Source organism: Takifugu flavidus, chromosome 1 (assembly GCF_003711565.1).
Source record: "Takifugu flavidus isolate HTHZ2018 chromosome 1, ASM371156v2, whole genome shotgun sequence".
NCBI lineage: Eukaryota > Metazoa > Chordata > Actinopteri > Tetraodontiformes > Tetraodontidae > Takifugu > Takifugu flavidus.
Window position 1 is genome coordinate 23,073,687 of NC_079520.1, and position 27,748 is coordinate 23,101,434.

The 27,748-nt window shown below is 39.2% G+C and overlaps 1 protein-coding gene across 2 annotated transcripts in view; it reads left to right on the forward strand.

Annotated features, from left to right (window-relative positions):
- The window catches only part of ryr2a (ryanodine receptor 2a (cardiac)), a 95,375-nt gene that overhangs the window by 55,625 nt on the left and 12,002 nt on the right, over nt 1–27,748 (forward strand). Inside the window, exons 57-97 of one of the 2 annotated variants that reach the window (XM_057032746.1) lie at nt 238–316; nt 408–497; nt 623–760; nt 838–915; nt 986–1,061; nt 1,629–1,752; nt 2,164–2,279; nt 2,543–2,607; nt 3,341–3,462; nt 4,747–4,796; nt 5,549–5,609; nt 5,929–6,167; nt 6,266–6,347; nt 6,588–6,718; nt 6,878–7,005; nt 7,223–7,415; nt 8,376–8,458; nt 9,279–9,436; nt 9,779–9,866; nt 11,783–11,875; nt 11,971–12,141; nt 12,304–12,363; nt 12,786–12,917; nt 13,740–13,852; nt 14,154–14,250; nt 15,593–15,699; nt 16,228–16,279; nt 16,400–16,450; nt 16,550–16,649; nt 16,934–17,013; nt 18,168–18,244; nt 19,705–19,778; nt 21,001–21,081; nt 21,865–21,953; nt 24,350–24,478; nt 24,597–24,701; nt 25,946–26,027; nt 26,213–26,371; nt 26,452–26,606; nt 27,010–27,225; nt 27,302–27,574. In XM_057032746.1, the coding sequence (XP_056888726.1) occupies nt 238–316; nt 408–497; nt 623–760; nt 838–915; nt 986–1,061; nt 1,629–1,752; nt 2,164–2,279; nt 2,543–2,607; nt 3,341–3,462; nt 4,747–4,796; nt 5,549–5,609; nt 5,929–6,167; nt 6,266–6,347; nt 6,588–6,718; nt 6,878–7,005; nt 7,223–7,415; nt 8,376–8,458; nt 9,279–9,436; nt 9,779–9,866; nt 11,783–11,875; nt 11,971–12,141; nt 12,304–12,363; nt 12,786–12,917; nt 13,740–13,852; nt 14,154–14,250; nt 15,593–15,699; nt 16,228–16,279; nt 16,400–16,450; nt 16,550–16,649; nt 16,934–17,013; nt 18,168–18,244; nt 19,705–19,778; nt 21,001–21,081; nt 21,865–21,953; nt 24,350–24,478; nt 24,597–24,701; nt 25,946–26,027; nt 26,213–26,371; nt 26,452–26,606; nt 27,010–27,225; nt 27,302–27,574 (4,597 nt within the window). The remainder of the gene's footprint in view (nt 1–237; nt 317–407; nt 498–622; nt 761–837; nt 916–985; nt 1,062–1,628; nt 1,753–2,163; nt 2,280–2,542; nt 2,608–3,340; nt 3,463–4,746; nt 4,797–5,548; nt 5,610–5,928; nt 6,168–6,265; nt 6,348–6,587; nt 6,719–6,877; nt 7,006–7,222; nt 7,416–8,375; nt 8,459–9,278; nt 9,437–9,778; nt 9,867–11,782; nt 11,876–11,970; nt 12,142–12,303; nt 12,364–12,785; nt 12,918–13,739; nt 13,853–14,153; nt 14,251–15,592; nt 15,700–16,227; nt 16,280–16,399; nt 16,451–16,549; nt 16,650–16,933; nt 17,014–18,167; nt 18,245–19,704; nt 19,779–21,000; nt 21,082–21,864; nt 21,954–24,349; nt 24,479–24,596; nt 24,702–25,945; nt 26,028–26,212; nt 26,372–26,451; nt 26,607–27,009; nt 27,226–27,301; nt 27,575–27,748) is intronic. The other variant, XM_057032755.1, reaches the window with a different exon arrangement.

The window sequence follows — 27,748 nt, forward strand, 5'->3', positions numbered from 1 at the left end:
AAGAATGCAAAAAGAGGAACATTTTATAACATGGTGACTTTAAATCACATTTTGACATTGGATTAAGGTGTTCCCTGTCCCAACATCTTGCCAAGTTACTGACCAACCAAATGCTTGGCAGGCTAGAAGAGAACTCATAGAATTAATAGTTGTTTTTTTCAAGCCAACCCCCTATAGATATCTTTGATTGCAAGTCAAATTTACCTTCCTAGCACATGTTTTTTCACATATCATCAGTGTGACTGTTCCGGAGAATCTAGACTACTTCATCACAAGATGTGCAGAGAACATCCATGAGAACTGGTGTCTCGAGAAGGTAAGATTGTAATGAAATAAAATTAAATGTAATATTCCGTCTGTTAGAATACTTATTCAAAATACATTTGCATATTTCTTTTGTTTTATAGTTTTCCAAGGGCTGGTCATTTGGGGAAAAGATATGTGAGACATCCAAGAGCCACATCTTGCTGAAACCATATCAATTCCTCTCTGAAAAGGTCCGCCATGTGTTATAAACAACAGTTTCTTCCTGGACCGTTACTTTAATCGTGCTCCCAATAAAGCCTAAATAACGTCTCATACACATCTCTTACTACTGGTTAAGAGAGTTGTTCTCTTACAGGACAAGGAAGCCTACTGTGGGCCAATCAGAGAGTCTCTGAAGACCATACTGTCTTGGGGATGGATCATTGAAAGGATTGGAGAAAGTGACTTTGCCAGTCTTTACAATAAGTCCAGGATGGCATCACAGGCAAGCCAAGTATGGCACCAGCAGACATACATCAAATTATAGTTTGTCTAATATCATATTAATCTCAGTTTTTGTTCTTTGCTTAGATGTCTTTTGATGGAGATCTAGGCTTTAGTCCCAGACCGACTGATATTAGCAACATTACTTTGTCAAGAGATTTGCAGGTAGGACACTCTTATACGTGAAGATTGTTAAAATTATGAATCAACACATGATTGTGAAGTATTCTCCCAGTCTCTGGCAGACTTGCTTGCAGAAAATTACCACAATATTTGGGCCAAGCAAAAAAAGGGGGATCTGGAAGCTAAAGGTAAATATGAGAACTCAGCAACCTCCTGTTACACTGTCTCATTCCAGTCATACCATCTAGCTCCTTTTAACTTCTCATCAGCCACCAAGCACATAAATGTCCAATTCTGGGAATTAATAAAATGGCATGTTTGAGACGTACTAACAAATCATTTTCATTAATTTCCCCCTGACCAATCAGTGGCCCACATTTACACATTCAGCTAGACTCAGCTTGAATCCTGGAAGACCCAAAAAAGGTCCCAAAAACCAAGTTGAGCCAAGTAGGTACTAGTGGAAAAGCCCCATTAGGGGCCAAGCCCAATAATTCGGTTTTGAGAGAAGCAGATAGCGCCATCTAATCCTAATAGACTGTAAGAGTCCTGGTTTACTTATGGTTCCCAGAAACTATAATGGTAAAACAGGTGGATGAGACTTTAGCAGTCAGCAACAACATGATCCACTGTGCAGTCTCTCCTCTCCTCTCCTCTCCTCTCCTCTCCTCTCCTCTCCTCTCCTCCCTTCAGCAGGACTGACTTAACATGTATAAATTTAGAAATACAATCTAATAAGCTATCTGTTTGTGCAGGTGGGGGTCACCATCCTCTGCTGGTTCCCTATGATACATTGACTGCCAAAGAGAAATCTAATTACAAAGAAAAAGCACAAGGCATCCTCAAGTTCCTCCATATCAGTGGCTACACTGTGTCTCGGTAGGAAACATTTCACACAAGAGCATTTGCACCATTGACAGAGCTAAGTTAACAGAAGCCTGTTAGGATTCTACTCTTCCTCTTCCTCCATCAACTTTTTTCCTTACTCTGCTGATTGGAGGTGAAGGGAATAAAAACAACTTTTTGCATTAAAATTATTAAATGTTCAATGTGTGCTCATTTACTAATGGGAATTGACACTAGTTGAATCTGATAATCTATATTATACCATATACTTTAGTCTAATAATAGACGAGAATCTCACCAAGGCAGACTGGCCACCAGTACAAACATAGGTTGACTTTCAGTAGCTCCCATTCAGGAAAGCTGATGTTCAGATTGGAAAGAAAAAAGTAAAGCATCGACATTTTCCCGAAAATAAAGTTTTTAAAATGTGATTGTGTTTTCAAGAGGTGACAAGTCAAAGGAACTGGAAACACCAGTGATAGAAAAACGATTTGCCTACACCTTTCTGCAGCGGATCATCTCCTATGTTGACCAGGCCCACCAGTATATGATGGATTTTGGTAAGATGGAATTTTTCATATATGTTTAGAATGATTTCACAGATGCGGAAAGTTGCAGCATTTCTGAATATCAACATGAGTTTGTGGAGATTTTGTAACAACTCTTCTATGATGCACGTTTAAGATGAAGCACATCATTGCAACAGCACTAAATGAATCTCAATCGCAAAAAGGACAACCGTGGTATCCACAATGAATTGATTTTTTTTTAAAACATCACTATTATCAAGTGATGCAAATAAGTTTGTTTTGTTCTGTTATAGATGAGAAAACCAAATGGCAAGATGAAAAACATCCACATGAGCAGCAGATGAAGTATTTTGGAAAGGTAATAAAAACGTTATCCCATCCCTCAAACAAATTTACCAGTATTTGTTTTCATTACATCACACTGATAATCTCAGCCAGCATAAAGCTGCAACCTTGGAGTATTTATTATAGTTGTTTTATACTGTATAACCTTCATACCAAGAAATGCTTGAGGATAGCTTGTTTGACACTAGGTTCATCTCATGTCCATATGCCAGTGACTTCCTGACCTTTGCAGCCCACTCAAAATGTGTGTGTGAGGTTCCTGCAATAGTTGTCTTACAACTACTGCAGGAAAAAAAAAATCAGGAATCAACAAGTTGTATTAAAGCAATTTGAGTCTGGTTAACACAAATTTCATGTTTTATTTTAAGTGTGACAAACTTGTAATCTGCACCATTGCAATAAAAAGCAACAGTCTGATTATGGTCCATATACAGTATATTGCTCTTTTTTTGCAGGTCAGGTTGGGGTTATCAGAAGAGTATAAATGTAACATGTATTGTATTTTGCCATATTATATCATGTTGTCGTCATCACCATTGTTTCTTTGCTTTTTATGTTTTTTAGCTACATCTTAAATTTGGAGTCATATCTTTTTATGTATGAGTTCCTATATTTTTCTAATGGCATTTTAATACAGCATTGTTGTTTTTAATTTTTGGTTAATTTCTATAAAGTATAAATATAGAATATTACTATGAATAAAAAATGTTTAGTAAAAAAAAGAAAATAAATCATTTCATCTTTAGGTTGTCTTGGCATTGGTGGATCAGTACTTTAAAAACCACAGGCTGTACTTCCTGTCCACATCCATCCATCCAATTTGCAGTGGTGGTCATGCTTCCAATAAGGAAAAAGAGATGGTAACCAGGTGAGTTTGGCACAAAACCAACAGCAGGCAAATCACATTTAAATGCTATTTCTAATCAAAAAGCCCTTTTGTATCCCCCCCAAATATTTAATCTACTGAAGAAATATCATGTAGTATTTATATATGCTGTGCAACCTATATTTTAGTTATTATTGCAGAATGAATGTCACTGTTTTAGATAAGATAAGGGTTTTGAGGGAGGATTTAAGGGTTTTGAGGGAGGATTTGAAGCAAGTGAGTGAGCTGTGAGTTCTAGTGGAAGTGAGGGCCAGAGTCTTCAGCCGGTGCTTTAACCCTCTCTGCTCCCCATTATTAGTGCCAATATTTTGATTTTGGGTGGTCCTCCAAAAAGCTGGATGATACATTTAAAATAAGCCCAAGAAAGGGGCTTCAACTCCATTTTAGTGCTTTTCTGTGGCACTGAGGACAGCAAGTCAGTAGGCTGTCATGTAAACTCCTAGCTTTCCTAGATATGTGTGGCTGGGACGGTATGGGGTTTGGGCTGGCTTTTAGGCTCATCTATCAATAACAAGTCTAGCAGAAGTTGTGATAGGTCTTAAGGAATGGCGAGTGTGCTAGGCTGGTGAACCCTGCCTCCTAAAATGTATAAATCTCTATCTATCCTAAACGTATATAATATCTATCTGCAATCAGTGCAGTACTGCAATTGACAAGCAGGGCAACATAGAGTGAGAAGACTGCCCCAGATGGGCACTGAGCCTTTGGGGATATCTCAGCACTGCTCTGAAGTCTGAAGGTGTCCTGGCACCTCTCCTGTTATCAGAACACTTTCCAAATTTTGGTCTGCAACCACAACTTGAACCAAGAACTCTCCACTTCTCAGTCCCCCACAGACTGAGCGACCATGGGCCCCATGAAAGGATGAAACTGGTTTAGATCCAAAGGTTTCTTTACCAAAATGACTCCTATTATTTCTTATTTTCTTATGGCTCCTACAAAGGCGCTATTTTAACCATTTCTTTTTCAGTATTATCAATGGGATCTTGAAAAAACTTTTTCAAGTAAAGGTGGAAGGCCAAATGTAGAGGGGTGTGAATATCCAAGCGTCATTGGTTTTACTTGTGGTTCATTGTGAGCGAACAATCAAAATTTTCTACCTTTCATTAAATTGTAACATAATTTAATACAGTGCAGGGACTCAAACAAAATCATTAATAGAACAATTGTATTTTAATGCAATACAAATTTATTATTCAATAACTTCCTTTGACACCTTTTTATTTTTACCACTTTTGTATCTGTTTTCTCATTAAATCTTTCCAGTCTTTTCTGCAAACTGGGAGTTCTAGTCAGAAATAGGATATCCTTATTTGGTAAGAAAGCTCATGCTGATGCTTTTGCTGACACCTTTATTTCTGTGCTGTCTTTGCAATTTGCAAAATCACTATTTTCATGTCTTGCCAACTTTTTTGAAAGCTCTTTTTCTACCAATGTTTACTCACCAATATTGAAAATAATATTGAAAAAAGATTGTTTTCATTAATTATATTTTGAGTGTGAAAAATAGGTATTTTTTTGGCTGTTAAACTGAAGAATAAGGCAATAAAGGCTGCATGAAAATTAGTTCCATCTGACTTAACTCCAGCATGTGCAAGCATCCCTGACTAGAACTAATTCAATAAAATTTGCAGCAGACCGACAATTTGTTTACGGTAATTCTCTTTTCCAAAGTCAACAGATTGATTAGAACTGTAACCATTAAGATATCACATTAATTATCTCCCCTTACACCCAATGGAATAAATATATTAATATGTTAGTCTTTTAAAGATACAGCTGGTGAATGCAAAATAAGAGATTCCTCTAAATTCTATTGTGCATGTTTTGCATGATTGTCTGGATGAGAGGTAATTGCACCTTGTGCTAATTATTTTTATTTTTTAAAGTCTTGAGAGGATTCAACCACATCTTTTTGGTAAAAAAAAAAGTATATACAATGAATATAGATTTAATATGCTCTTTTGTATATACTGCTCATGAAGACAAGAGCTTTTTTTTGTAAGGGGAATGTTTTTTATTAGTGCACGTGCTTTGACCATACCATAAATGTGTTTTTACATTACAGGGACAAGTGCCACATCCATACTCAACTGTCTTCAGATACTGGCACAAAGCCTTGATATCAGGTGAGAAAGAAATTTGTCTCAAAATTTGCCCAAAATAAGAAGGTTCATCGCTAATTATGGAATGAACATTGATACATGAAAAACAATGATCTGTGGTCTATACTTATGACAGTGAGAGGTCAGATTATTGGCATTAGAAGAGTGTTCTGTTTTGTTCCCTAAATGGAAGTTCACCAAAAAAAATCAGGGTGTTACTGATGAAGATTTTTGTCAGTTCTCCTAACCTTCAGCAGTGGAAATGCAGATACTGTTGTAATATGAACAGAAACGTGTGCTTGAAGCACCAGTCCATGACAGAATGACATTACGCACACAACAGGACAGTGATGAAGACCGGTTCCGAGACAGTGAAGGCTGCACTGTGGATGTACTTCAACTATGCTGCAGAAGATCTGGAGAAGACTCAGGAGAATCTAAAACTGGGTCGGTTTACCCACAGCACAGAGCAGTCACAAGGAGTCATTCAAATAATCAACTACACTACTTTTGCTCTCCTGCCTGTTCTGTCCTCTCTGTTTGAGCACATTGGGCAGAACATGTTTGGGCAAGATCTAATATGTAAGTAATGACTTTTCTTTCAAAACTTACATTCTTTGATGAAATTGAGATGGTCATTTAACTTATCTACTTTCTATTTTATCAATCTTTTGTTTCAGTGGATGATGTCCAAGTGTCCTGTTACAGAATCCTTAACAGTCTGTACTTTCTGGGAACCAATCAAAGCATCTATGTTGAAAGGTATAAGGGAACATTTTCAATGGAAACATTATTTCAGCTGAACAGCAATCAGTAATCATATATCAGCTCAATAACAACTAGTCTAAAGTGGTTTCATTCAATTTTTTATGTTCATAATAAGAGTGATTGCTTAATATTTTGTCAGTGTTGATAAATATTGGTTAATTTAATTTTGGTTAATCAGGATTGTGGTTTTTGAAACCTATCCCAAAGGTTTTATTACATAAATATCTTCTGCAGACAGCGTCCAGCTTTAGGTCAGTGTTTGGCTGCCTTCTCAGCAGCCTTCCCTGTTGCTTTCCTTGAACATCACATGAACAAATTCAACAGTTTCTCCATCTACAACAGCAGAAGTGCAAAAGCCAGAAAAGGTACTATTGAATTTTGTAGTTGTCTCTGTTTGGCTGCATTCACTGCTCACACTAATACATAATAAAATAAAGCAATAACTTTCTTTGCCAGCCTAAACTATCAAACATTCCTAAATGATTATACAACACTTACATGTCTTTATTTCTTTCACTTCTCAGCTTCTGGTCTTCCAGGGCAAATTGAAGAAGTCTGTCCTCTCATTCCAAACTTAGAGAAGTCTTTAGAGGAGATACAGCAATTAGCAGAATCTGGCATGAGATACACGCAGATGCCCCATGTTATAGAGGTATTGCTTGTTCCATTGGTTTGTTATAGCTGTTTTTGAAAAGGAAGATTTCACAATAAATTGCATTTTAACTCTAACACAAGCTTTTTTTAAGCAAGTTTTAAAACATTAACATTTTTGTACCCCCCTACTTTTTGTACTTTGTACTTTCATCTGACTGCAACACAACCCCAAAGTGTGATTTATTTATTTTTTTATGTTTCTTTCTTTTGTGTAGGTGGTGCTACCCATGTTGTGCAGCTACATGTCTCATTGGTGGGAACATGGGCCAGAAAACAATCTAGACACTGTCGACAGCTGCTGCACTTCTGTGACTTCTGAACACATGAACATTCTCCTGGGAAATATTCTCAAGATTATCTACAACAACCTTGGAATTGAAGAAGGAGCGTGGATGAAAAGACTAGCTGGTAAACAGGACTAAGGATTCTGTTTTGAGGATCTAGATCACATAGGGGAATTGAGTCTTGCTTTGTATCTAATTTGAGGATCAGAGCAAACCATCTCATCAAGGATTTGGTGGTGATGTGAACAACCAGTCTAGGTGGCAACTTTCAAACTCATCTCACAATTTAACATCAAGCGCTACACACAGTTCTGCATAGGTCTGAATCCTCTCTATTAAATCATTTTAAAGGCTGGCTATACCTACTTACTTAGTGGGATGGGAACATTGCAAATGTGGAGCTCAAATCCAACAGACAAATCTCAACCTTGAAGGGTCAGCAAGGAAGTCAGCAACAACCAAATACCAAATAAAAAGGAGTAAGGCAGGTCCTGAAAAGGCAGCTGAATGGAATGAACGTGTTTGGAATGTAACTCCTGACGTTATAACAGAATGTGCCTTCAAAGACTGTGGAGAATGATGGGGCTAGGATCCTGTGGCACCTTACGATACAGACAGACCTTGTGGTGTTGGACAAAGAGCAGAACAGGGCTGCAGTGATAGATGCTGCAATCCCAAGTAATAGCAACATCAGGAAGAATGAACACAAGAAACTCGGGGCTGACAGAAGAATTGTGACAGATAAATTGTGAGGTGTGAAGACATCAGTAAACCATGTGTCGACTGGACAACTTAGAGCTGTGAGTGGCTGCAGCAGAACATCTGAGACTCCTGTTGAGAGGAGACAAGTGCTGGTAACACCTAGCAAGGTCATTGGCAGGGTTAGACCCAACTAGTGCTAAGTAAAGAAAACTCTGGGTCTCCCCCGTGTCCAGTACCCTGAGACTGTATACTGAGCAGAAATCCGTTGTTAAGCAACTTACACAAGCCAGCAAGAAATGCCTCATGATATAAGCAGAAATCTAAGCAGGAAAATAATGTTCTACAGTTGGTTTCATTATGCTATCTCTTTTGCATGTTGCAGTCTTCTCTCAGCCAATCATCAGCAAGTCTAAACCCCAGCTACTCAAAACCCATTTTTTGCCTCTGATGGAGAAACTGAAAAAAGTGAGTGCTTTTATTTTTTAGACTTTGTAATGAATCCACCCATCTTCTACTGCCTTATCCAATAACAGGGTCAGAGGGAAGGATGAGGCATATCCATCCATCCATCCAGTTCTCATTGGGCTAGAGGCGGGGCTCTTTGAAATGTAACTTGTATTTAATGCATGAAAGTAATTAACCCAAATCAAATTTAAAGAAAGACCAACGATGCTAACCAAAAAATAATTGTACCACTCTTTTTCTGGACAGTGACACAAAATGTAACTTTTTTCTGTACATGGATGACATACCTCTCTATGTTGTATTCCTGCCTCTTGGTTAAGTGCTGCTGAAATAGGCCGTTGTGCCCTCTGTAGTTGCAAGTAGCAATACGCAGCAGTTAACAGAAATGAATGATGAATCACTAAAGCAGCAACAATAGTTTTCAGGTTTAGATCGCAGGGTTTGTTATTTCTTCAATGTGTTTTTTTGTCTCGTGATTATATAATTGTTTATTTCTGCAGTGGTAAAAGGTGTAGAGGCAATATTGCAAACAATTTTATAATTATCAAAATGAATTACCCAACTGTATGATGGGTCTTGTAAAGTTCATTTTGGTGTAACTCAAGGTCCTCAGAGTGTGTCGACTGTGTTAGATGGTCAAATCTATTAGCTCTTCATCTTAACTTGTTGCTGGAACAGGTACAATTATTATTGGAATTATTTTGAGGCAAAATTAGTCGACATCACAACACATACATCATAACAACTGACTTAGTTAATGATAGTTATTGACTAGTTTGCAGTTTAAATTAAAAAGAAACCAATGTTGTTTTGTTCTTAGAGAGCAGCTGTTGTTCTGATGGATGAGGAAAACAGCAAAGCAGAGGGACGAGGGGAAATGACAGAGACAGAGCTTCTCATCATGGACCAGTTCACTATATTGGTACGAGACCTGTATGCCTTCTACCCACTCCTCATAAGATTTGTGGACTACAACAGGTATGTTATAAATACCACAACTTTCTGAAATGTATAACTTTATAAATACATGTAGTTGTCTTCTTGTGAACAGCATAATACTTTGTGCACTATTCAACAAAGTTAACTGTCCCTTGCTGAAATCTATAGCTTGTGGGGAGATGGGAGATGTAAGGTCTAACAGCCAAACAAAGCTAGAAAATCAGTTATACAGGCATTTATATTTTACCCACGTGTTTAAAACATGGGAATTCAATTCAGTAAAAGCTACTTTGATTTTTCTGCAGTACATTGTCAGTGGGTTTTTTTCACTGAAACTGATAGTAGTGCAGTTATCTACATTATAATACTGTACACTGACAGGACCAGATGGCTCAAAGAAGCGAATGCAGATGCCCAGGAGCTGTTCCACATGGTGGCTGAAGTATTCATCTTCTGGGCAAAATCTCATGTAAGGAAAATAAAACATGCTTCTACATAATTATTTTATTTGTTTAATTCTTCATGCAATATAAGTCTCTTACCTTACACATCCAAGTGCACAGATAAATTTGCGCAAAAATAACTAATATAATATGTCAAAATTCTTATCATTTTGTTTTTTGAAAATTAATGAAAGAGCTTCTACCTTGTGACCATCATCAGTTAACTGGAAATGTACAAATTACGCTCATCAACAACTTTATTAGGTCCAACTGCTTGATAACGCTACTAGATAATCGGCCAATCACAGGGCCAGAACTCAGTGCATTTAGGCTTTTAGATGTGGTCAAAACCACTTCCCGAAGCTCACAGGGAGCATCAGAATAGAGAAGAAAGGGGATTTAAGTAACTTTTAATGTGGAAGACAGGCTTGGATGAGTATTTCAGAACCTGCTTATCTACTGGGATTTTCACGCACAACCTCTCTAGAGTTTACAGAGACTGGTCCTGAAAAGAGGCACTAGTGAAGCAGTTGTGTGGAGGAAAATGCCTTGTTGATGTGGGAGGTCAGAGGAGACAGGGCAGACTTGTTCCAGATGAAAGAAAGGCAACAGTAACTGAAATAACCACTCAGTGCAGCCAAGGAATGCAGAACTCCATCTCTGAAGGCACAATGCATCGAACCCATAAAGAAGGTGGCCTACAGCAACAGAAGAACAAGCACGATGCTGCTCCTGTTATCTTAGAACCTGAAAGCGAGGCTACATTTGGCACAGACTCACCAAATCTGGACAACAGAAGATTGGAAAACTTTGCCTGCTCTGTTGATGACCAGGCAAATGTTGACCTGATGTTGATCTGGTCTGATCATTCAGAAGTTGGGTTAGACTTTGGCGTAAACGACATTAAAACATGGATCCATCCTGCCTTTTATCAACACTTCAGGCAGCAACTGGTGGTCTCAATATAATAGAGCACCTTTGTGCTCTTTGGATGTGGTGCAACAGGAGATTCACATCATAGCTAGCCAACAAATCGGCAGCAACTGGGGAATGAGGAATGTTTCAAACAACACCTGAAAGGATGCTACGGCATCAACTGTGCACATATCCCATCCTTCCCTTTTAAAGGCTCACCGATCATGAACGTTTCTCAGACAGTATGGAATAGCTAAATGCTCATCGTGGGGGGGGTTCATGAATAGGTGTCATTAAGGCTTGCCATCAGACTTGTTAGATGAACAGCTGATTCCTGTCCTGAAGAGTCCTGTGTTGAACTATGCACCTGTCGAGTGACTGTTTTGTTTCTCCAATGTACAGGTCTGTACAAGTGCATTCTTCACTGCACTGGACAGTATAAACACCATTACCTCTTTTTGCCCAGGTGTTTTTGTCCTTTTTTTGTACCCGTCTCAGAGTTGTTAACGATCTTATTGAGGTTTTTCAAAACATCAGCAACTTAAGAGATGACGATGTTTTGGCATGGTTACTTCTTTTCTTTGTCTTTTCTTTGTGGTATTTTATTAAAAGCCCAATGTGGGTGGCTATGCATGTTTTGAGGGCAGTCCTGATGTGCCTTTTCTCCTCTTCTTTGACTTCTTCTTTGGTAGAAACATTGTCAGCCCACTCATTGAGCGTTCTGATAATACAGTTCTGCTGAGGGTCATGTACACTTCCTGTACACTTCCAGATTCAGACTTCCATCTTTCTCTACATGTACTGCACAGCCACTGGCTGTAAACGCCTCCAATTCCCACTTTTTGATTTTTGCCCACGTTTCATCATCTCCCAGCCAAATGTACAGATAAAAACAGTCTTTAAAACTCAAATGAAGTTTGGCACGTCTCCATCTTCATCGTTCAAATTAGTGAGAATCTCAACAGTCAATTTATGGAGAAATCATTTGCGATCAGATGCTGGTTCAGTTTTACATTGCTGTCTGCAGAACTTCAAGAGAGAAGAGCAGAACTTTGTGGTCCAGAATGAGATCAACAACATGTCTTTTCTGATCATGGACAGCAAGTGTAAGATATCAAAGGTAAAGAAATAAAGGAAGGATGGATGGATGGATAGATAGAGTTCAGAGAACACTTTTTGGCTTGTTTTCCAATTTCTTGTGTTTTCCCACCTTAGGGAATCATTTCAGACCAGGAAAGGAAAAAAATGAAAAAGAAGACAGACAAATATTCAAAACAAACGAGTCTTATTGTTGCTACTCTGAAACGCCTGCTGCCTGTCGGAATGAACACATGTGCTCCTGGAGAACAACATCTTGTCACGCTCGCTAAGAACCGTTTCTCTGAGGTACAAGATATGACCTTTTATAACTAAAAGAAAATCCTTAATGTTATTAAGTATGAATTGTGCAACCATTTTGACTTTCTATTGCTTTCAAAATGATTTTCATATTGCAAGAACATTGTCACATTTTTCCCACAACACATGATACATTTCAACTGTCAACAGAAAGATTCAGAGGAGGAAGTTGAAGAGATTATCAGAAACATCCTTCACCTGCAAGGAAAGGTAACCATGCATTTTCTGTTCATAAACCTCAAAGATGACTTTAAAAAAAGGAGCAGATTTCAGCAGACATGGCACAGTGGTTCAAATCTCCCTGAACTATTCTTTTTATTACTGACATTCAGGCATGTGCTAACCCTTTGATAGCTGTGTTTACCAACATGAACCTGACGCGCACTGTTGTCCAGGGTCGAAATGGGACTACTTTTGTGGCGTTTCATACTGGCCCACTTTAGAAGACAAATTATAATATTAAAAGACACAGGGAAGCTGCACTATCACCTAACTGTTCAAACCATGCGTGCATCTCTCCAAGCTGGTCAACTAACTTTATTGCTTATCTGTTGCCCCATCGCTGGATATTGCTTTGCATTACTATGATTCATATTAATGTATGTCCTCTGTTTTTTGTTTGTTTTGCACAGATGGAGGACCCAGCTATTCATTGGCAAATAGCTTTGTACAGAAATCTCCCATACCATTTTGACAACTCAAATCCAGAGAAGATTGTGGGGAGAGTCCTCCACATTGCTAATGTGCTCTTTCACTTGGATCAGGTATGTGAATGTGGCTGTGTATTGACTATTTAATCATTATTCATCATTGTAAACATTTTCTTTGTGATGGTGTGTGGTTAAAAGTCAAAGTCAACACACTTTGGTCATGTGTGCAGCCAAAATGAGTCAATTCAATTCATCTTTATTTATATTGTCCCTGTTGCAATTAGACTCTCTGGGCGATTTACAAAAACCCAGGGCCCGACCCCCAACAAACAACAGTGGCAAAGACACCCCCTTTTAACAGAGAAAAGCCTTGAGCAGAACCAGGCTCATAAGAAGGGACTTTCTTATCTGTTCTGGCTAAAGGACAATCTGTGATGATAAGAACAGACTTATTAGGTGCAGAGTTTCAATTTTAAAACGTTGTGTGGTCTGAAAACTGCACTCAAGTGATTTGCCTCTCCTTTGTCTGATCAAATCAGCATTCACCATTGTTTATTAGGGCTCAAAAGTGGCTTTACTCCCATTTTAAATATGAACAAAAATCTACCAGAACTTCATGGTTTAACTCATAAATTAGTATAAGGTAGGCTACTACTGCATGAAATACTTTTCCTTCATAGCATTTGTGTAATACACTCATAAAATTACCATCTCACAGCAATGCTTTGATGTTTTCCGTGGTATTTAAAATTGAACAAAAATCTTCTTTGCCTTTTCTGGATCAAAATGCTATTGCTGTAGTCAGTACATGGTCCACTTCTACCACATATAATATGAAGTACTTTTATTATTTATTTTTTGATTGATCCACTCATAAACTACCTATTTAATTACGATAATTTGAGTGATTTTATTTTCCTATTTCGGTTTGTTTAGGTTGAACATCCTCAGCGCAGTAAGAAGGCTGTCTGGCACAAACTGCTGTCCAAACAACGGAAGAGAGCTGTGGTTGCCTGTTTTAGGATGGCACCACTCTACAATCTGCCTAGGTAAATCTACACAGTGTATATTATATAATCATTAGTGATTTGATTGGATAGTCAAAATAATTGTACTGGTAATTATTATTGTACTGCTTTTGTATTCCCATTGTATGTCACATTGTTATGTTGTGCTTTTTGGTGTTTTCATAGTGCCAAACAGTTTCTATTCTGTGATGTTCAGAATGCAGAGCACTGTGATACCATCAATAGTTTCTGAGCTCACTTGCTTAGTCTCTCAGGATCAATTACAATTAAGGCTGCTTTTCACCAGTGGAATGAATTTGTGTGGCGTTTATGTTCGAAATAGGCACCGTGCTGTCAACTTGTTCCTGCAAGGCTATGAGAAGTCATGGATTGAGGCAGAGGAACCCTACTTTGAAGATAAGCTCATAGATGATCTTGCTGTGAGTTTATTAAAGAATTAATAACTTCTTTTATTGATTAATTTTCTAAAAGGATAAAAATGAATCACTCAAATAAAGTAAACAACCTGTAAGAAAACAAAAGGGCACCATTTATGCATACATAATACATTATAGAACTAGTTTTCAAGAGAGGGACACTTAATATGTAATTAGTTGAAAATTACCTGGCTGTAGAAAAGGAGGTTAGGGTTGTCCCTGATGGCAGCTTAATCAGTACCATCCTGTCAACTTCAGGAAGATTTTTCTTTGCATCTCAATACTAGGACACCCTTTAAATCAGGTTGTTTATTTGATTTTTAACAACTACAGCTCCGAATGTCTCCAAGCAGACCAAAAATACACTGGTGCCGAGTGCTGTACACTTTTAAGGGTCTAAATTCCCACTCATCCCTTTCACCTCCTGGTCTGTGATCGCAGTGATCACACCACTGCAGCGTTATCACACCACTGCAGCGTTATCACAAATCCTGCTCTGAAAGTCAGAAGTGCATAAAAGTGAGAATGATAGGCCAAAGTATGTTTCCCTGTGGAGTTCCTGTACTACTCTACCACTCCAGACTTAAATCCAGTTAGAACAAAATCAGGCAGTAATCCAGGAGGTGATTGATGACCCCAGCATCATGTGGCTGGTTGGTGTTGAATGCACTAGAAAGAAATAGAAGGTGGTGGCGTTTCCAGTGCCGATCATCCTCTCCAGATGTGAGTTAGCAAGTAGATAAAGGTACCTTTATGGCTGTCAAGGAGACCCTAGGCCCCTCACCTCCAGCTGCTGAAAGGTATGATGACAATGTTACCTAGATAAGTTGTCCATGCCTAAATGCTTGCAACCCTCAAGAAACAATTGCCATAACAGTGGCAGCCATACAAGAAAAGGTTTTAAGAACAAAGAGATGGAGAACACGAGGTCATCCACATCATCTGGACAAAGAAGCTGACTGGCCTCCGCGACCCCCTCTGGCAACACAAATGACCCAGGTGCTAACTGATGGGACCCACCCTGGATGGTAGATCGAAGGACAATCCTGATCCCAAAGGACCCACAGATGGGTGCAATCCCATCCAACTTCCCGCCAACAATCTGCCCTAGAGCTCCTGTCAGCCATAGTAGCTAAGATGAGTGGGCACATGGCTTCATGCATGGGGGGCATAGAAAATAATTTAGTAAGGACATTAGGGGTGCAAAGCACCACCTGTTAGTACACAGCACAGTTGCTATAAATCTATTTTTAAAATCATCATCTGGTTCTGCTTTGTCAGTTATGTTACTTCCACCCTGAAGTCCTATATCGTATTTTATCTTTTTTTTTATTTTTTTTTTCAGAAACCAGGTAAACAGGAGTCAACTGAAGAAGAAGAGTTGGTGAAACACCTTGATCCACTGCATCAGTTAATTCATCTGTTTAGCAGAACAGCCCTCACGGAGAAATGGTGAGCCATGGTACCACTGGAGGCATATTCCACGCAATTTATGGTCTCCCTATTTCTATGATAAAGCAATGCTTTAATGGATTTCAACGTATTTATTTGATTGTGACCAGGTGAACAATCAGTTAATACGTCAGGTACACACCCTGTTGATAGTTATTTTAGGTGTGCAGCCAGCCTCAACACATATTTGTTGAGCTTATTTCATTAACATAGCATTATTAATGTGCTTTGTACTTTGTTGGTGCAGAGTGTAAGTAAAATTAAAGGAGATTAAATGCCAAGATGCCGATAAAAATGTGCACAGGCAGTGAGACAGTGCCATCTTCTGTCAACGGGGGATGCTACAGCACCCTCGGCACCTTCCTTACAGTTCACTACAGAGTGATAGACAATATTGCTTGATTTGTGATAACCATTGGATAAAACTGATTCTTCAAGATCCCTCATAATTTAACTATCATCTATCGTCTAATATCATCTAAAATCTAGTGCTTTGTTGATCACAGAGTATTGCAACATTTGTTACAGTAAACTGGATGAGGATAATCTCTACATGGCCTACGCTGACATCATGGCCAAGGTAATATCAGCACTTTTACTGTACTGTGCTAGCTTTTGATGGCAGTAGTGATAATTGTGGTTAATTGATTTCCAATAATTATTGCACTTTATTTCAAGCTACATTCTTTTGAATCACTAGAGTTGCCATGATGAAGAGGATGAGGATGGAGAAGAAGTAAAGAGCTTTGAAGTAGGTCATCAGTTTAAGGTTTATGTGCATTTTTATAGTTTTTTTTTATGGTCTTGGCTATAATAACGTGCAACTTGTGATATTGTTTGACATGAAAAGGAGAAGGAAATGGAGAAGCAGAAACTGTTGTATCAGCAAGCTCGTCTTCATAACCGTGGAGCTGCAGAGATGGTTCTTCAAACCATCAGTGCGAGCAAAGGTAGGAACTCACACCCAACACATGGTTTAGATGTGAGTTGTACGGTACACACCAAAAAAGTTTTAAAAAAAATGTAAATTTAACACTGCAGATTCTTAATTAATATTACAATTTCAATCCTACATTCAGTTCTGTGTTGATGAATTTTCTTAAATGAGTAAATATTGAATCCACAGAAGTATGTTAGGGACACTCATTACATGAAAGAATCTGTCACTTCTTTTTTTACCTTTGATTTAATGTATAATTTCTGACAGATGGCTTATGTTGAGTTCTTCTGTTAGGTGAAATGGGTCGGATGGTAGCCTCCACATTAAAGCTGGGAATCGCAATTCTCAATGGAGGAAACTCAACTGTCCAACAGGTTTTACAATGCATGGCCACTAGATTCTATTATTCCACACTCTCCCATTAACATTGCATTTACCTAATACATAGATTAACTCTCTAAAAATAACAGCACGCACCTATTAACGTCTAAACAGCTGGCAACATAAATAAGTGTGACAACCATTAGTATTAGCACTGCATTAACCCTCTTGGGGATGTAATTGACCAGAATTGACTCCTTCATTATGACAGTGCTGTTAAATGTTGGACCTCTTGTGGTTCTTCACCTTCCGATTGAGGATGCCCCACACATGCTCAACTGGGTTTAGGTCTCGATACAGCCGACAGCCTTCCCCAGTCAATCAACTTTATCTCAGCAAGGCTGTGTTGGGGGACATCACCATGTTTCCAAAGGAAGGAAGCCCTCATGCAGGGCTGTAGGCCACCATGCTTGACTGTAGGTGACAAACAGTTGTCTTAGTGGTCCTCACCTCGTTGCTGCTATGCGCACCATCTTAGCCAAACAAGGTCTCATTCAACCAGAAAACATGGTTTTAGTAATCTATCTTCTTTGGCCTGCTTGTCTTCAGCAAACTGTGCAGGTTTTTCCTGTGCAACAGCTTCAGAAAAGGCTTCCGTCTGGTATGGTGGCCTGATGCAGACTGAATTAATGTAGCATGCCTAGCATGATCTGAGCACTGACAGGCGGACCTCTCATTTCTGTAGCCTCTGCAGCAATGCTGATAACAAATATTTCATTATTTGAAGCCAACCTCTGTATATGAAGCTAAACGGAGGGATTTTTTTTTCTTTGGTTGACCTTGGTGAATCATAAATGAGTTACTTTCAGAGCACATTAAAGCTATACTGCTATGCAAGCTGTGCACTAACTACTTTAAATTATATCAATGTTTATTTTCTATAGTGATGTCCCATGAAATATAACAAATATATTTATAACATATGCAAATTTATCTTGGAAAGTTCAGGCGTGTACTCACTTTTGTGAGATACGGTACTGCTCTTCAGGTGATGAGCCATCTCATGCATGTAAACATGTATATTTGATGTAATATGTGCGTTTTGTGTATACTTGTTAATAGGGAGAAAAATACCTAGTATCTGAAGCTTTGTCATGCTTTGATGTTTTTATTGACTTTTTATGGTGTTTCTCCACCTAACTGACAGAAAATGTTGGATTATCTTAAAGACAAGAAGGATGTCGGCTTCTTTCAGAGTCTGGCAGGACTGATGCAGTCATGCAGGTAATTACCGTAAATGAGCGTCTGCAGATTTCACACAGGGCTTTTCCATACTGAAGGGACGCATGGTGTTGTTTGCAACCCCCCACAAGCACTGTCTTTGCTGTGTACTTGTCAGAAAGATGGTCTCTGCTTTTAAATGGCCTTAGTTCATTTAGATATGAATATTCCTTGCACATTAAAATAAGCAAGTGAACAGTACATTGGACAATTTTGTACATAACAAAAACTCTTCTTAACTGTTTATTTCTTTCGGGGGGCACGGGGAGGGTGAAGGCAGGGTCCACCCCTGGATGAGTCACCAGTCGCAGGGCCCATGGGTGCAACTGGTGATATTTGTGGGTTCATTACCTTGCTCAAAGGTAATGGGCAACGGGCTAAAGGTGTTCTGGCACATTCCCCTACTACCAGAACACCTTCCATGTTTTGTCTGCACTGGGGCTCGAACAAGAATCCTCCACATTTCAGCCTAGTTCCCAACAGACTGAGCCACCACAGCCCATAACACGTAGATCTGGGGGTTTTCTGCAGCAGGTGATAGGGTGCTTCTTGTTTGGCAAGAAGCACTTGGCATTATGATGCATTTGCTGTCATAAGAAGCGTACCAGGTTATGCAAAAACATGTAGAAGTTGGCATTGGTCATAAATAGTTGCTTCTTCAGCTTTAATCAGTCAGAGATGTACTGTTACCCCTGAGTGGAGTTAGTTACATTTTACATTTTAGACATTTAGCAAACACTTTTGTCCAAAGTGACTTAGAGTGAGAGACACAATGTCTCAATACTACCTGATAGTCCTAAATAAGCTGGTACAAGTGCTACTACTAACTACCAGTGCAGAGCTATGGAGAGAGAGGGATATAAAGAGGAGAGAATGAGTAGAGGTGAGTAGAGATAGGAGGAGATAGATGAGTGCTGTTAGGAGAGCATGCGCCCTTGGAAGAGCAGTGTCTTCAAGAGCTTTTTGGAGGAATAGAGGGTTGAGCTTAAGAGCTAGTTTTCTGTAGAAGGACAGATCCAGCTCATTCTCTGTAGCTCAGCATAAGTGACACTAACTAAATACAGCCAGCTACAGGCACCCAGTGAAGCTCTATTAGCAGTGGGGTCGTGTGAACCCGCTTCAGTTGGTTGAAGACCAGATGCGCTGCCACATTCTCGACCATCTGAAGGGGCTTCACCAAACACATTCAGTGACAAAACTTTGAAAACATCTTAAGTCACATGATTAAAAGGTTACTCCAATAGAAGAGAGATGTTATGTGAGTTGTTATAGCAGCACAGAAATTTATTCCTGTGGAGAAAAGAGTTTTGGTGTGTATTTTTTCATTGTAGTATCAGAGATGCTGAAAAGTGCTATAATGCAACAGAGCTAAATGTAAAATAATGCCTTGCTACTGCATGGCCAAGGTTATTGGCTTGGATAAAAGAGCTGGAGAAAAGTGACTGACTTTGTCTTTGTTTCAGTGTTTTGGATCTCAATGCATTTGAGAGGCAGAACAAAGCTGAGGGACTTGGAATGGTGACTGAGGAAGGATCAGGTAAATATCAGTAAATGCATGCTGTTAAGATTACATTTCCACTATATCCTTTTGAAGTATTTTACCACAAATTGCTTCTTGAATTTGAATATTTTAATATATATTTTTATTTTCCCTTTAACACTTTTGCATTTTTATGTGTTTACAATGACAGTACCAGCTCTTCATTGCTTTAAATGAATGTTTGCTGTACTACAATGGGAGGGTTTTACTGAAAATTAGAAACACATGTGCATAACTGTTTTGGTCAAATGTTCAGTATTAGATAGATTGCTTTGTGAAATTTATGTTACTCTCAACTGCTTTAGACTCTTTTTAAACTGCAAAAAGAGCATCTAATTGTTAATAAAATATTAAGACTAATTGATTTACTGAGGTCTAGCAGAGGGTCAACTGGACTGGAGAAATTCAAATATTTCATGGAATATTTGAAATTGTATAATAATAGCTTTAACATCTGTTTTAAAAGAAGGTTTTTCTTAACTTCTGAGCCAAAGAGCTTTTCAGCAGAGCAATCAAACATCAAACTTAATTCTTTCAAACTTTTCTATATCATGAATGCCATTCACAGCTTGATTTACACATTTTATTGTTTAAACATGGCCAACATTGATAATTTTTCTCTCAACAAATGACAAAGAATAAATCTAAAAATGTATCAATAGTCAGAGCTTTCATTTTTTTCATACATTTTTAACCAGTAATTGTAAAAGGCAAAATTGTGTGAATGGTTCCTTGACTATATCTAGATTAAAAGGTTTCTATTTCAAAGTTTGTGAGGTTTTATGAATATGACTAACTCACTTCTGTAGCAAAGTTGTCTTTAAAATGGGGACGCCTTTTTCGGCCACCAGGTAGCGTTTGGGGCCTCAGAAAATGCAAAAAAAGAAAGCAAAGTTATCAAAATAGTACCAAATTATATTTTTAGTCTTATTGTGCAAATATTTAATAATATAACATTTAAATCTATTTAAATTCACATTGATGAGCTTGCAAAAAAAAACAACCTGTGTCCTCCTTCAGTTACAACAAATCATGATTTGTATAATTTTATTTTCACCAAAATGTATATTTACATGTTCTTTGCTCTTGTTTTAACACTGTTTCTTAGGGTTCTCACTATATTATTCTCTGACCTTCTTTATGGCTAGTTTAAAGTGTCTCTTGACGCTTGTATGGTTGTGTGTTCAACAGCAAGTGTGTGTTTCTTTTCTTGCACTAGGTGAGAAGGTTATGCAGGATGATGAGTTCACCTGTGACCTTTTCCGCTTCCTGCAGCTGCTCTGTGAAGGACACAACTCCGGTAAGTGTTTACTAGCTGGCTCTTCCTTCAGTATACTGAACCACTCTTTGGAAATTACTGAAAACAAACAACATAAAAATTCAACCAAGCATTATTGTGACCCAAACATTCAGATAAGATTTATATATGTGTTTTGCATATGTAATTAAATATGAAACCTTTCTGTTTAGTAGTGGGCAGTGGTATCTCAGTGGGAACTGGGCTGAGAAGCAGAGGGTGCTCGGTTTGAGCTCCATTACAGACAAAACAAGGTGTTCGGGTAGTAGGGGAAGGTGGCTGTTGATGTGAGCAAAGTACCAAGCCCACAAATGCTCATACAGGGCCCTGCGATGAACTGGCAACTAATCCAGGGGTGGACCTCTCTTTGCCCATTGGGCACCCTCCCTGTGACCCCAAAAGGGATAAAGAGGCTAAGAAGGAGAGACTAGACGAGACAAGATCTTTCTGTTTATGTCAGTTAAATTACAGCTCAAAAGTTACCAAATTCTTCTCCAGAGTACTTTCTCTTCTCCATCGATGTTCATGAAATGTCATATCCATCCTAAATCTAAAGGAAGAAATATTTTATGACTTTTTTTTCAGTTTGAAGTTCAACAAACATATCAAATGTTTTTTTGTTTTTTTTTTGGGGGGGGGGGGGTTTACATTTTAATTCAATCACTATAATTTTTCTTTTTTTTTTAACAATTTTTTACTCTCTAAATCTTTTCATTTATCTAAATTCTTAAATATTGCACATTGTACACCCTCCAGATTGTGATCTTTCCATTATCTTTTGTCCAGACTTTCAGAACTATTTGAGGACACAAACAGGAAACAACACTACAGTCAACATCATAATCTCAACTGTTGATTACCTCCTCAGAGTACAGGTCAGTTTCTTTTGCTCAATTCTGTTGTTAGTACCGTAATTTCTGGACTACAGAGCGCACCTGATTAAAAGCCGCATAATCTAATTTTATAAAGAAAATCAATTTTGTATTTATACAAGCCGCACCGGATTTTAAGCCGCAGGTATCCCACGTAGTAATATGAAAAATTAGATTGAAAACATTCAGTACCGGTATATGTTTTTATTACCGTAAGAGACGAGTCACTGACGAGTGACAAACAGACAGGTAAGAAACAACAGCCACTCTTTTCACTTGTATGTTTATACAGAGACCTTAAATCCAATTTTCATCACGTCAGGATTTTTTAACTTTTCTTTTAATTTAATCCGCTTAGCAACATAAATATATTGTACCAGTAAATGCTATTTTTTCCCCTAACGGTGTCTGTACTGCAGCTACCTTTAAATACGGGATACGTTTGTATCAGCTACACACAAATTACGTTGTTTATGCTTTTTTACTCAAACAATGAACAGTCTAAAACTCCCCGATGGCCCACCTCTAAAATCTTCTATTTTCATCGCGGTGGCGATTGCTTTTGCCTTCCGTCTGATTTGTACAGCGGAAACACCGCGGCCGCCTGCTCTCTGTGTGTTGACCCAGTCTTCCAGAACGTTTTCAAGCTCGGGCCACCTGCGATGTTTACGTCTAAAAGCTTTTGTCGTCTTTTTGCTTTGGATCAGTTTTTCAGGCGGATGTCTCCACCTTCTCGCCATTGATTACTGTAATGTATGCCAAGATTACGCGCGGTGGCTCGATTTCCTTCTTCGACTGCCAGAGTGATCGCTTTTAACTTAAAAGCCGCATCATATTCTTTTCTTCTAGTATTTTCCATGTTGATGAGGGTCAGTAAAAATGACTGATTCACAATAGTTGTGATAGTGCGCCACAAAAAAAAAACATAAATAAGCCGCACCGTAGAATAAGCCGCAGTGTTTAAAGTGTAGGAAAAAAGTAGCAGCTTATAGTCCGGAAATTATGGTAGTTGAATTATATAGCAATGAGTGTAATTCTCATGATGGATTTGGGGAAAAAAATTACACAGGTGACTGTGTTCAGGGTTTAATAGCGTCTCCTGTGTGGTAATGTTATCGGTTCTATCCTTGGTAAAATAACAGTTTTTTACCTGTAGACAGTGCTAAGGAGGTACAGCAGTTGCTTTCTGGTGAAGATTTGACATTGACTTAGAAAGAGGTGAGCCAGGCAGTGAACAGCACCGTGTAACAAGGAGTGACCGCCGACACCGTGATCCACTGGTAGTACCGTGCCTACGGAATCCAAAAGTTTCCTCTGGAAAATTTTAATTGGAGTCTAAAAATGTTTAGGTAATAATCTCAACAGGAGTTAAGAGCCATAGTAACTGGTTAAATTGAATCTGGCTTAGTGTTTCAATGCCTTTATACTGTTCTTGATGGTAGATGAAATGCAGGCTTTGAAAATCACCAGCTTGAAGCTCTGCCAATGCAGCCAGTAATCTTCAGATGCACGGGTACCTCATGAGAACCCACCAGGTTTGTGAGGGAACCTGGTGTGGTTTCACATTATATCCAGGTCTAAGATGAAAGTCAGAGGCACCCAGAACCTTTTCTCATGGCCATACCCACAAGATACAACAACCCCCCCTTCCTCAGCATCAATGACCCTGGTGGCAGATACTGGTTTCAATTGGGAATCATGGATTGACTCCAATAACAGGATGCTACGTGGAATACATTAGGAATAAAAAAGAAATTGGCACCTACTAAAGATGAATATATTCAGGTAGACACAGCTGCAGGAGGGCCTTGATGCATTTTTATAATGGCTTCCCATTCTTCAGGCCAGACAAAGCCAGTCAGTTTTAGCATGAGCGTTGTTAAAAGCCTGGAAGAGGTCCTGGTTAACACATGGCCAAGGCTGCAGGCACGGAGGAGTGACAAGGAGTGCTGAAGGCATTGACACTATTCCAGAAGGCCTGAGTGTAACTGGAGCCCTTGTTTGTTACCTTCGATCCAAAAACTACCATTGTTTCTGAATAACTGCTGGTAGTGAAGTAGTGTCAGGAGTAGAAGGTTTAGGTTGATTTTGGGATTTTAAATGTTTCATCAGAAGGCCCCTTTGTTTGTGGAACATAAAGAACGGAAATTACATCTCACTGGGGTTGGCTTTAAATGTGTTGTTTATTGGTGCAGCAGTTACTCAAACTGTTAGTGTTGTGCACAAAAAAGGCAGATTGTAACTACCACAAATGACAATACAATTACAAGCGTGGGTCTGTGGATACTACTAAATGATTTCAACTGTACATGGTCTGATTAATAAAAATGATATGTTACCAAACGTAATACAAATATGCCGTTAAACCAATATGCTCTCTTCCTTTGACCTTTACACAGGAGTCAATCAGTGATTTCTACTGGTATTATTCTGGAAAAGATGTCATTGATGAGCAGGGCCAGAAGAACTTTTCAAAGGCAATAAACGTGGCAAAGCAGGTTTTCAATACGCTCACAGAGTACATCCAGGTATGAGAAGAAGTTCTTTGTGTAAACCCAAGTCAAAAGGTCTTTTCCCCCATTTTTACTTGAATTCGTAATTCAAGAAAGATTTACTGTATAATATTTGTTGCTGTAAATGTCACAGGGTCCCTGTACTGGTAACCAGCAGAGTTTGGCCCACAGTCGACTTTGGGATGCTGTGGTGGGGTTTTTACATGCCTTTGCTCACATGCAGATGAAACTGTCCCAGGTGGGTTTAAGTTACTGTGTAGCATGTTGTGATTTTGTCTAATTGAGAGATTTTTATTTTGTAAAAATTGGTCCTGTCCAGCAACTTGGTCAGTAGTTTTACTCACTCACTCACTTTCTACCGCTTGTTCCTCCACTGAGGGTCGCGGGGGGACTGGAGCCTATCCCAGCACAATTGGGCGGAGGCAGGGTACACCCTGGACTGGACGCCAGTCAATCGCAAGGCTAACCCATATAGACAAACAACCATTCTCTCTCACACTCACGGGCAATTTTTAGAGTTTCCAATTGGCCTAATCCCCAATCATGCATGTCTTTGGACTGTGGGAGGAAGCCGGAGTACCCGGAGGGAACCCACGCAGGCACAGGGAGAACATGCAAACTCCACACAGAAAGTCCCCAGCCTCAATCCCAACCGGGAATCGAACCCGGGGCCTTCTTGCTGTGAAGCAATAGTGCTAACCACCACACCACCGTGCCGCCCCGTCAGTAGTTTTAGGATCTGCTAAACCTTTTTATGTAAGACAGATTAGTTTTGTCAAGATGAGTCTGGTTCCCTTGCGATGATAGATGTGTAAATTGTTTCTCTGCGGGTGTGTAAATCTGGGCCTTGAAAGTTTAAGTAATATAGTTCTTCAGATATAAATATAATAATGTAATATAATGCTAATAATAATCTATTTAAGATATTCAATAAATGCATATTATTTAATAGTGACATTGAGAAAGCTCTCTGCGGTACCTCCTGGTACCAAGCTTTGAATTTTTGTTTTATTTAATAGAACAGAAGAGCTCTAAGTGGAAATGGTGCTTCTGTGTGTTTATTTCAAACTGAAGTGCTCAAGGAGACTCAACTTTTGTGACTGTCAGAGTATTTTGATGCACTTCATGCATATGAAGATGATTCGGTTGACTTTGGATGAGCAAAATATGCGTTTGAAAGAAGTGGGACTGAACAGATGAAAGGCATTAGCAGAGGTGTGATGTGTCACCGTAACTTAGATACAAAAGCCTGGGCAACTATTTTAGACACTGACCATTCCTGGAACCCAAATAAAGACATGTTTCATGTGAGGTACGGTGAATTTTCACACACACAGAAATTGGAAGGATGATTCCAAGCATGTTTTTTAGGTCACGGGTGGTCATTGCACAAGAAGAGAATGTCAAACAGAAAAAAATAAACTTGAAAGGTAGAGGGAAGTCTCTGAAGACACGAGTTCACAATCTGTTCTTTCACCCTAGGACTCCAGCCAGATCGAGCTCTTGAAGGAGCTAATGGACCTGCAGAAAGGAATGGTGGTCATGCTGCTCTCCATGCTAGAGGGTATCTGTCTGCCTGCCTGCCTGCCTGCCTGCCTGCCTGCCTGCCTGTCTGTCTGTCCGTCTGTCTGTCTGTCTGTCTGTCTGTCTCCATTTGAGCTTTGTGCATTTACAGTCTTTATTGGGCGAATCTTCTGGATGGTTAAAATGCATGTTGTGTTCTGAACGAGGTTCTGTTTGTTTTGACAGGTAATGTTGTTAATGGAACAATCGGGAAACAAATGGTGGACATGCTAGTGGAATCCTCCAACAATGTGGCAATGATCCTCAAATTTTTTGACATGTTCCTCAAACTCAAAGACCTGACCTCTTCAGACACTTTCAAGGAATACGACCCTGATGGAAAAGGCAAGCTTTATTTCATCATCTCTCAATGTGTAAAGCTCCACATACTCAATGGCTCAGAAATTTCACCAATGTGTTGACAGGTGTCATCTCCAAGAGGGACTTTTATAAGGCAATGGAGAGCCACAAACATTACAGCCAGTCTGAGACAGACTTTTTGCTCTCCTGTGCTGAGACCGATGAGAATGAGGTTTTGGACTACAAAGAATTTGTTGATCGCTTTCATGAGCCAGCAAAGGTGAGAGCAATGTTGTGTTTCTGTTCTGAAGTAGGCTTGTAGCACCAGCTGCAGAGTAGAATATTTAATTAGAACAGGACAGAATACGAGGTTAAATGAGCTAAGCTAAAACCTTATCAACACAACTGTATAAGCACAGTAGACATAAGCCTGAAGGCATCTGAGTAGAAGAAGAAATGGAATGTGAATTTGGTGGAGGTGTCTGTGGAGCTGAGGCTGGGACTTACATGTTGAAAGGGATGTTTCTGTTTCTGAACCTGCTTTGTGCAACTTTTTACCCATACATTGGGTACATCTGTAGGAGTTTCATCCATCACAGCTGTTTACAGAGTTGAGTTGCTCTATGAACTGCTGGTGAATGGAAGCTTCATTAAAACTTCATAACCTGGGCTTTTTTCTCAAGGACATCGGCTTTAATGTGGCAGTTTTGTTGACCAACTTGTCGGAGCACATGCCTCATGACACCCGGCTCCAATCCTTCCTTGAGCTTGCAGACAGCGTCCTCAACTATTTCCAACCATACCTGGGCCGGATAGAAATAATGGGCAGTGCAAAGCGCATTGAGAGGGTGTACTTTGAGATCAGCGAGTCCAGTCGTACACAGTGGGAGAAACCTCAGGTATTCCAGCATAAGTTATTTTACCAACCTGTTCAAGATTCATAGGAAACTATTTGTGTTCATGCAATTTTCCCAGGTCAAAGAGTCCAAGCGTCAGTTCATCTTTGATGTTGTTAATGAGGGTGGTGAGAAGGAGAAGATGGAGCTTTTTGTGAACTTCTGCGAGGACACCATTTTTGAGATGCAGCTGGCAGCTCAGATGTCGGATGCTGGGGAGCGTTTGGCAGCCAAAGAGGAGAATGAGCAGGACAAGCCTGGCAAGGAGAACACCGAAATGGTCTTTCTGTCTGTCACCACAGTACAAACGGCCCTGTTAGCACTTCAGTGCAACATCATACTGCTTCTCAAGGTGAGACCACCAAGTTTAAAAAAGAAACTACAGGATTATGTTTTGCTGCACCAGTATTAATTGTGATGGTATTTACACTTGTAACGTTAATTGTAAAATGTCTCTCATAATTAAAATATCCTCATGCAAGGTAAAGAGATTTAAAAGACATTTATTTGGTTTATTGCAATTAAG